The sequence below is a fragment of the Gracilinanus agilis genome, chromosome 2 (assembly GCF_016433145.1).
Source record: "Gracilinanus agilis isolate LMUSP501 chromosome 2, AgileGrace, whole genome shotgun sequence".
Classification (NCBI taxonomy): Eukaryota; Metazoa; Chordata; class Mammalia; order Didelphimorphia; family Didelphidae; genus Gracilinanus; species Gracilinanus agilis.
In genome coordinates, this window is record NC_058131.1 from 509,816,073 (window position 1) to 509,825,690 (window position 9,618).

A 9,618-nucleotide genomic window follows, 5' to 3' on the forward strand; every position below is an offset into this window, starting at 1 on the left:
GTTATTTAACCCTTCCTCTGAACTTATTCCTAACATTAATGACAATATATATTACCATAAAGAGCTCTGTATCTGTAATTGTAATATTAAAAACTTAGATTATATGATTTCAAGACACATTGTGAACCTATCTGGGGATTATGGACCATAGAGGCAGAGATTATGGACAAAGGAGAGAAAAAGGAATGACTGTAACTGCAAATTAATATTTAGATTTATATGGTCCCTCTTCTTTCCCAAACATTCTTCTTGGCTTTAGACTCTGTATCCAGGAACCACTTTTGAGAATAGTGTCACCAGAAGAATGATTCCATCTTGGAAGTAGGACTTCACTTTATCTTTTGTCTTCAAGAGTCTTCATTGTTTGCTTGATCCATGGTAAGAAGCTGGAGATCCGGGTAAATACCCGAGGGGATGACCCATTTTTAAATCCATATGAGACAATGCCCTGGGCTACTCCATCACACACAAGAGGACCTCCGGAATCCCCCTAAAAGATATAGCGGAGTGGCAGTGATTCAGAGACCCTCCTTCACCAATCAATTCTTCCCATATTCAAAGGAGAACCAAACTAGTAAGAAGCCTCCATCAGATTTTGAGGGACCTGAGACCAAATAACTGATCTCCAAGTCTTCATGGACTCTTGTTGCCCCTTTCCATCAATAAGGAAGCCATTAATCTCACTCTTCCCAAAAGTTATTTCATATGAAGTTGCACAGAGGCAGCCTCAGATTCCCACAAATGTCTACATTTTTACAGTTAGGGAAAGAAAGATAACAACCACCACCACAGTAATAACACTTCAAATTTTCCAAAACCCTTAAAAATATTATGTCATTTTATCCAAAAAATAATCTAAGAGGTAGGTATTCTCATTATCATCCCCATTTTACAGATGAGGAAATTGAGGAGATATTAAGTGATTTTCTCAATGTCATATAGCTAGTAAATGTCTGAGGGTCAATTTGAACTCAGATATTTCTACTCCAGGTCCTACAATCCATCAGCCACACTATCTAGCTTCCTTAGAAATAGGGTTATTGAGGACTATCCCATTTCCCTGTCAAAACCTTTTTTATTCAGTTTCTCAGTTCTCCTAAGTGACTTCAAAACAGTTTTCAAAATTTTAGTGACATTGTAGTACCTGAAAGGAAGCCTTTTGGACATTAGGATCTCCAACACACATCTGGGTGCTATGATTGTAGTGTTGGGGGTATTTTTCCATGCATTCATACTCGCTTCTCACTTTTAATTCCACTTCTTGCAATGTGTCTGAGGCCTGCGTCTTGAGGGTTTTCCCCCAGCCTGCCACAATACACCTCGTCCTTGGTTTCACCTTGACTGCTTTCTGGGGCAAGGCCAAGAGCCCCACAGCATGATTCAGCCTGGCCATCTTCTTCAGCTGGCAGAGAGAGGAAGGAGATCCCATTTCTATTCATTCCTTTTCCCCAAGAGAGCACACCTAGAGCCAATCATGGGTCTTCTCTTTCTTCCCACCTCCCAGATAACCATTTCTAGGAACCCACCAGAAACGTACTGAATAAAGAAATGGAGAAAGATTGAGGGAGTAGAAGGAAGGCTCTCTCTAATGAAAAATGTGGGAGATTTTCATTCTTGGTGATCTAGAGTATAGAAATGCTGATGAGGACAGTACCTGAAGTAACATAATATCATTGTTGAAGGTCTTCTTGTTATATTCTTTGTGGGGGATGGTTCTGAGCACAGGAATCCTCTGCTGGGTTTTTTCTGGCTTTTTTATATTGTGTGCTCCCAGAATGATGTTCATTGAACTACAAAGACAAAGGATGGGCAGTCACAGATGTGAAATTCCTGTAGAATTCCCAGAGAAGGATACAACTTAGAAAGAATACTATATTTGCACTCAAAAGACATCAATTTTAATCTGAGTTCTACTACTTACTGACTTAATGCATGTTAATTAAATTCTCTGTACCTCAGGTTCTTCATCTGTCCAATGAGGATGTTGGACTAGATGATCACTGAGGTCCTTTCCAGGTCTAGAGATGTGTCTGTGATTCCATGATCTCTAAGCCCCTGGCACAGAACTGGACATAGCAAAAGAAGCCTTGTAGATGTCACCACAAAAGTGAAAAAGATCCAGACAGGAAGGGACTAAAATATCATTACTGGATGTCCTTCACCTTAGAGATTCTTCTAAATAGCTGTGGAAGCACAGTTTCTCTCAGGGACATGGAGGGCTCTAAGAAAAAGTTTGGAAGTTATTGAAACTCCCTGAGAAGAGTTGCTGTCACCAGGCAGGGTTCCCCTTGCTCTTAGTGTCAGCTTCCTCAATGATAAATATCCCAATACTGAGATTAAACCAAAGAGTTACCCCTCCAGATCATACATTTTCAATCAAAAGGTAAAGCCTAAATGTAATGAGTTGGGTTTAATGGGAATTTCATGCTTTATGGAAGGTTAGTCAGCCAGGAAAGATGGTGATTCAGTGAATATCTATTTCCTGGTGTCAGGAAAGCCCCATTCAAATGAGACCTAAAATACTTACTGAGTAACCTGTACAATTCACTTAACCTCTGTCTCATTTTCCTGAGTGATAAAACAGGGATAATAGCAGCATCTACCTCATGTATGGCTGTTGTGAGTATCAATAATAATATTAATATAGATATATAGATATATATATATAGATATATAATATAGATAATAATATTAGCACAGTTCTCAGCACATAATAGGTGCTAAATAAATGGTAGTCACCTTCATTTTCCCATCCCCCAACCCCAGAAGGAAAGATTTCTTTAAAAACAGGATCCTTCCCACTTTTTAGATCATCACATAAAATGGACAACTTACTCAGCCTCCATATAGAACTGACCTTATTCATAAGTGCCTCCTGTCAGGGCTACAGGATGTTAAGAAGTTTCTGCTTTAATCTCTGGAGAGCTCGTGAGGTTTCTATCCTTTGTGAAGGAAATGAGGGTTTGGGGAAAGGGGAATATACCTTGTGGGATATCTCCTGGATGCCCTGCTGACCCCATTCAGAGTCTGTAGGACTGTTAATGGCAAAAAGTAGGGACCATGATGGATTACCTTCCCCAGCAGTGAGCTGCTGTCAGCAAAAATTTCTTTTCAACTAGAAAACCACCACATCTCATATTTTTTCCATTTTTATCGAAGTACGTCAGATATGCCATGTATGGGCGGGAATGGGGCTTTGCCTCTCGACCCCCAATGATTTCCCCTGTAGAAGAAACAACATCCTGCATTTTAGAAGAGGGACTCTCCACATTTTCCTGGCTTCTCCAGAAAAGCTCGAAAAACAGAGATCAGCACCTGGGAGAAAGAAACTTGAGAAAAGGTGTGGGAGGTAGAAGACCAAGTTCTGAAAGAGAAGTCAAGGAACTGACACACTGGACTCCTGGGTCCTCTAGACACTTGTTCTCCTCAGGTTCCCTCCCCAGGTTTCAGATTTCTCCCCCCCCCCAAAAAAAAAAGAGAAGTCTAGACCAATACCTCTTCAAATACCACCAAATTAAAATGACAGTACACATTTTTCAGATGAAGGAAGGATCAAAGACCTTTGGAAAATCCTCTCCTAATATTCTCTACTTTTTACCTGAGGTGAGAGCTCAGCATGACCTTGGAGATTGGCCAAAATCAATGTCCCTCAAGGAATAGTTTTTAGTCCAAGGATCTACTGTAGTATTAAAAGGGTTAGGTACTTTATAGACAAATGATAGAGGTTTTTTTGGCCAAACAAACTGTTTTGGATGGGAAATATAAGAACTCACCAGCTCTGGAATCAGAAGATTGCAGGAAGATCAGTAAGACAGAAATGAAGAAATGCATTTTGCCAGAGAGGGTGTCCAAAGCAAATATTTCTTTCACCTCCAAATTCTCAGAATTTATAAGCCCTACCAGGGGGAAGGAGAGGAGGTGTTCAAGTGACCTCACCACCCTCCTACTCAAGTCCATATATGACTAAGCTGGGCACCAGTACACAGTCACAAAACAATTTGAATAATGATATTCTGTGGCTTAGAGAAAATGGAAATAAATGATCAAAGAACCCAGATTTGAACCACAACCCCAGTGAGTCACACCTCTATCTGTCTTCACCTATACAATATTGGGTCCTGGGAGAGGAAAGTAGAGCAGAATCCTAAAGTTATATTAAAAATAAATAAAATTTCCCCTCAAATATTTATCCTTTCAAATGATTTCTAATCTTTCTTTTACTATTAAACACAGTCATGGTCTACATTCACTGCGTCTATTTTATCACTGCCAATTTATTCCTTAATCCCTTGTAATCTAGTTTCCATCCTTATAATGTCATGGTAACTGTCTCTCCAAATGCACCAATGACTAACTAATTGTCAGACTCAAAGGCCCATTCTCAATCTTCATTCTCCTTTTTGTTTCAAGAATATATGGTGTTGTTAACATTCTCCTCTTTCTTGATTTTCTCTCCTCTTCCTTGTTTTCTAGGATACTCTTCTTTCATACATCCCACCTCATTCCTCTACAACAATTCGCATTTCATCTCTTGTCCTTGATTCCATTTCTCCTTTCCAATCCTTCAGCATAGGCCTTTGGTATGGCTCTGTCCTTGGCTCTTTTCCCTTCTTTCTCTATACTCAATCTTTTTTTTTTTAAACCCTTAACTTCTGTGTATTGACTTATAGGTGAAAGAGTGGTAAGGGTAGGCAATGGGGGTCAAGTGACTTGCCCAGGGTCACACAGCTGGGAAGTGTCTGAGGCCAGATTTGAACCTAGGACCTCCCGTCTCTAGGCCTGGCTCTCAATCTACTGAGCTACCCAGCTGCTCCCCTATACTCAATCTTTTGAAAATTTCATACACTCCTTTTTTTCCCAATTTTTTCAATTTTTATTCAGTTGGATCAGTCAAGTCAACAAGCATTTATTATGCAGTTATTATTTATCAGATTTTATTTACATATTATATATTACCTTGACCCCAACATCATGATGTCATTGATTCTCTTTGAAAATGAAGGACGGATAACAACAATATTGTGTACCAGATCATGCTAAGTATTGGGATTACAAATATAAAGACTGCCACAACCCCTACTTATAAGAAGCTTATAGTCTACCATGGAAACAAGAAGTACTTATTATATAAATAGGTACATAATTAATATAAAGAGGAGAATTACAATATTACAAAAAATACATGTAGACAGGAAGAACACTAGAAGTTACAGTGATCAAGAAAAATCTTCATATGAAAGTTGGATCATGAGCTATGTCTTGAAGAAAAAAGGAGATGCTAAAAGGTGAAGATGTGGAGGAAGTTCATTCCAGACATGGGGAATAACCACTGCAGAAGGAAAGCATGAAAAGATAAAGTAGTGTCTTGTATAGAAAAGAGCAGAAGGAAGGTCAGGCTAGTCAGTGAGGGAAAATTATACTAGGATAGAAAGATAAGTGAGAATCAGATTGTAAAGGATTTTTGAAAGCTTAAAGGGTAATTTAATTTTTCTTAGAGGCTATAGATTGCTGTTGAAGTTTACTGAGAAGAGGAACAATATGTTTAGATCTATGCTTAAGGAAAATCACTTTAGCAGCTAGGCAGAGACTAGACTAGAATGCGATGAAACTTCAGGCAGGAACACAAATTAGAAGCCTGTTGCAATCTGTTGTAAGATTCATCTTTCTTTTCACAAATGTGATAGCTATATCTAGTCAAAGTCTACTAATTTCTAAATTAAAAAAAAATTAGCTCAATTTATCTGGAATTTGTTATTATATAATGAGATTCGTCATCCTTCTATCCAATTTTTCCAAGTTTTTATTTAATAATCATTAATTTCATCATTTTTTGTGTTCTTGCATTTAGAAAGCATTAGCCTATGTAGCTTTTGGTCCTAATTCTGGATAATTTTTTTTCTTTTCTTGATCTCTTTTTTATGTTTTATCCAGTATCAGATAGTATTGATAACTTTATTTTTTATTTGAAAATTTTAATTTAATTTATTAATTTAGAATATTTTTCCATTGTTACATGATTCATGTTCTTTCCCTCTCCTCCTCACAAGCACCCCCCCCCCAGCCAACAAAATTCCATCGGGTTTTACGTGAGTCAATTATCAAGACGTATTTCCATATTATTCATATTTGCATTAGGGTGATCCTTTAGAGTCTATATCCCCAATCATATCCCCATCAACCCATGTATTGATAACTTTATTTTATCTGGTATAATTTGGCATTGATTCAAGTCTCTCTTCTTCCTTTTCCCCCCTAAAATTCTTCCTGACATTCTTCTCCATTTGTCTCTCCATTATACTTTTTTGAGTTACCATTTATTTTTATTTTGTCATATATAACCATATAATATTTAACATAACAATATAATACATTTGATTTCTTATACTTCTGTAATAAATTGTGAATGTGTTAACCAATTGAAACAAATTTTCATATTAGCCATGTCCAAAAATCTCTCATTTTTTTCTCTCCCTACCACCCCTCCCCAAGAAGAAAGATAATATTATATGGGCTGTAATATATATTTCCTATTTGTTATGTTATGAAACAAGACATATATTGTTTACACTAGAGAAAAATTCATGGAAGAAATAAAATGAAGAATGGTATGTTTCAATCTAGGACTCTGTCTCTTCCTTTTATGACAGTAGATATCCTTTTTTTTTTATTTTGATCATGAGTCCCTTAGAGCAGTGATGGGCAAACGTTTATTAAAAACATTTATTAATATTCATTTTTAACATGGTTACATGATTCATGCTCCTACTTTCCCCTTCACCCCTTGCACTACCCCCACCCATGGCCAATGCACATTTCCACTGGTTTTAACATGTGTCATTGATCAAGACCTATTTCCAAATTGTTGTTAGTTGCATTGGTGTGGTCATTTGGCGTCTACATCCCCAACCATGTCTGCATCCACCCCTGGGTTCAAGCAGCTGTTTTTCTTCTATGTTTCCTCTCCTGCAGTTCTTCCTCTGAATGTGGGTAGTGTTCTTTACCATAAGTTCCTCATAACTGTCCTATGTCATTGCATTGCTGCTGGTACAGAAGTCCATTACATTCGATTTTACCATAGTATATCAGTCTCTGTGTACAGTGTTCTTCTGGCTCTGCTCCTTTTGCTCTGCATCAATTCCTGGAAGTCTTTCCAGTTCACATGGAATTCCTCCAGTTTATTATTCCTTTGAGCACAATAGTATTCCATCACCAGCATATACCACAATTTGTTCAGCCATTCCATAATTGAAGGACATACCCTCCTTTTCCAGTTTTTTGCCACCACAAAAAGCACAGTTATGAATATTTTCATACAAGTCTGTTTATCTATGATCTCTTTGGGGTACAAACCCAACAATGGTATGGCTGGATCAAAGGGCAGGCATTCTTTTATAGCCCTTTGAGCATAGTTCCAAATTGCCAGCCAGAATGGTTGGATCAGTTCACAACTCCACCAGCAATGCATTAATGTCCCAATTTTGCCATATCCCCTCCAGCATTCATTACTCTCCCCTTCTTTCATTTTAGCCAATCTGCTAGGTGTGAGGTGATACCTCAGAGTTATTTTGATTTGCTTTTCTCTAATTATTAGAGATTTAGAGCACTTTCTCATGTGCTTATTGACACTTCTGATTTCTTTACCTGAAAATTGCCTATTCATGTCTCTTGCCCATTTATAAATTGGGGAATGGCTTGATTTTTTATACAATTGATTCAACTCCTTGTATATTTGAGTAATTAGACCCCAGTCAGAGTTTTTTGTTATAACTATCTTTTCCCAATTTGTTGTTTCCCTTCTGATTTTGGTTACATTGTTTTTATTCGTGTAAAATCTTTTTAATTTAATATAATCAAAACCATTTAATTTACATTTTGTAATTTTCTCTAACTCTTGCTTGGTTTTAAAATTTTCCCTTTCCCACAGATCTGACAGGTATACTATTCTATGTTCAGCTAATTTTCTTATAGTTTCCCTCTTTATATTCAAGTCATTCACATATTCTGAATTTATCTTGGTGTAGGGTGTGAGATGTTGATCTAAACCTAATCTCTCCCATATTGTTTTCCAAATTTCCCAACAGTTTTTGTCAAATAGTGGATTCATGACCAAGAAGTTGGTCTCTTTGGGTTTATAGTACACTGTCTTGCTGATATCATTTACCCAAGTCTATTCCACTGATCCTCCCTCTGTCTCTTAGCCAGTACCATATTGTTTTAATGACTGCTGCTTTACAGTATAGTTTAATATCTGGTACGGCTAGGCCCCCTTCCTTCACATTTTTTTCATTATTTCCCTTGATATTCTTGATCTTTTGTTATTCCAAATGAACTCTGTTATAGTTTTTTTCTAATTCAGTAAAAAAGTTTTTTGGTAGTTTGATAGGTATGATGCTAAATAGGTAAATTAATTTCGGTAAAATGGTCATTTTTATTATGTTAGCTCCTCCTAACCATGAGCAATCAATGTTTTTCCAATTGTTTTGATCTAGTTTTAATTGTTTGGGAAGTGTTTTGTAGTTGTTTTCATATAATTCCTGTGTTTCTCTTGGTAGATAGATTCCTAAGTATTTTATATTGTGTAGGGTGATTTTAAATGGTGTTTCTCTTTCTACCTCTTGCTGCTCTAATGTGTTGGAAATATATAGAAATGCTAATGATTTATGTGCATTTATTTTGTATCCTGCCACTTTGCTAAAGTTGTTGATTATTTCTACCAGCTTCTTAGTTGATTCTCTAGGATTTTTTAAGTAGACCATCATATCATCTGCAAAGAGTGATAGCTTAGTCTCCTCCTTGCCTATTTTGATACCTTCAATTTCTTTTTCTTCTCTAATTGCTACTGCTAGTGTTTCTAGTACTATTTTGAATAATAGAGGTGATAATGGGCATCCTTGTTTCACTCCTGATATTATTGGGAAGGCTACTAATTTATCACCATTGCATATGATGCTTGTTGATGGTTTTAGGTATATACAGTTTATTATTTTTAGGAAAGATCCTTCTATTCCTATACTTTTCAATGTTTTCAATAGGAATGGATGCTGTATTTTGTCAAAGGCTTTTTTAGCATCTATTGAGATAATCACGTGATTTTTGTTTGTTAGATTGTTGATATGGTCAATTATGTGGATCGTTTTCCTAACGTTGAACCATCCTTGCATTCCTGGTATAAATAACATCTGATCATGGTGGATAATCCTCTTGATTACTTGCTGGGGTCTCTTTGCTAATATTCTATTTAAAATTTTTGCAACTATGTTCATTAGGGAGATTGTTCTATAGTTTTCTTTCTCTGCTTTTGGTCTACTTGGTTTTGGAATCAGTACCATATTTGTGTCATAAAAGGAGTTTGGCAGGACTCCTTCTTTACTTATTATATCAAATAATTTGTATAGTATTGGGATTAGTTGCTCTTTGAATGTCTGATAGAATTCACTTGTGAATCCATCAGGGCCTGCAGATTTTTTCTTAGGGTGTTCTTTGATGGCTTGTTCAATTTCTATTTCTGATATGGGATTATTTAGATCTCCCACTATTATGGTTTTACTATCTATATCCTTCTTGAGCTCTGCCAGTTTCTCCTTCATTAATTTGTATGCTATGCCACTTGGTGCATAT

At 36.7% G+C, this 9,618-nt stretch overlaps 1 protein-coding gene across 1 annotated transcript; it reads right to left on the reverse strand.

Moving 5' to 3' along the window:
- Positions 1 to 334: 334 nt before the first annotated feature.
- Positions 335 to 3,831, reverse strand: LOC123235914 (granzyme B-like). The gene is made up of 5 exons (XM_044662151.1): positions 3,774 to 3,831; positions 3,073 to 3,223; positions 1,655 to 1,790; positions 1,145 to 1,402; positions 335 to 490 (listed from the first exon to the last, which is right to left on the reverse strand). The coding sequence occupies exons 1-5, from the start codon at positions 3,829 to 3,831 to the stop codon at positions 335 to 337; spliced, it is 759 nt and encodes a 252-aa protein (XP_044518086.1).
- Between the last annotated feature and the right edge of the window lie 5,787 nt (positions 3,832 to 9,618).

Excerpts from the sequence above, each read along its gene's own strand:
- LOC123235914 (XM_044662151.1), bottom strand. The coding sequence starts at position 3,831 with ATGCATTTCTTCATTTCTGTCTTACTGATCTTCCTGCAATCTTCTGAT. Across the intron at positions 1,791-3,072 it reads GCAGCTCACTGCTGGGGAAG|TTCAATGAACATCATTCTGG; the intron begins GTAATCCATCAT and ends TTGTCTTTGTAG. Across the intron at positions 491-1,144 it reads TCCAAAAGGCTTCCTTTCAG|GGGGATTCCGGAGGTCCTCT; the intron begins GTACTACAATGT and ends TATATCTTTTAG.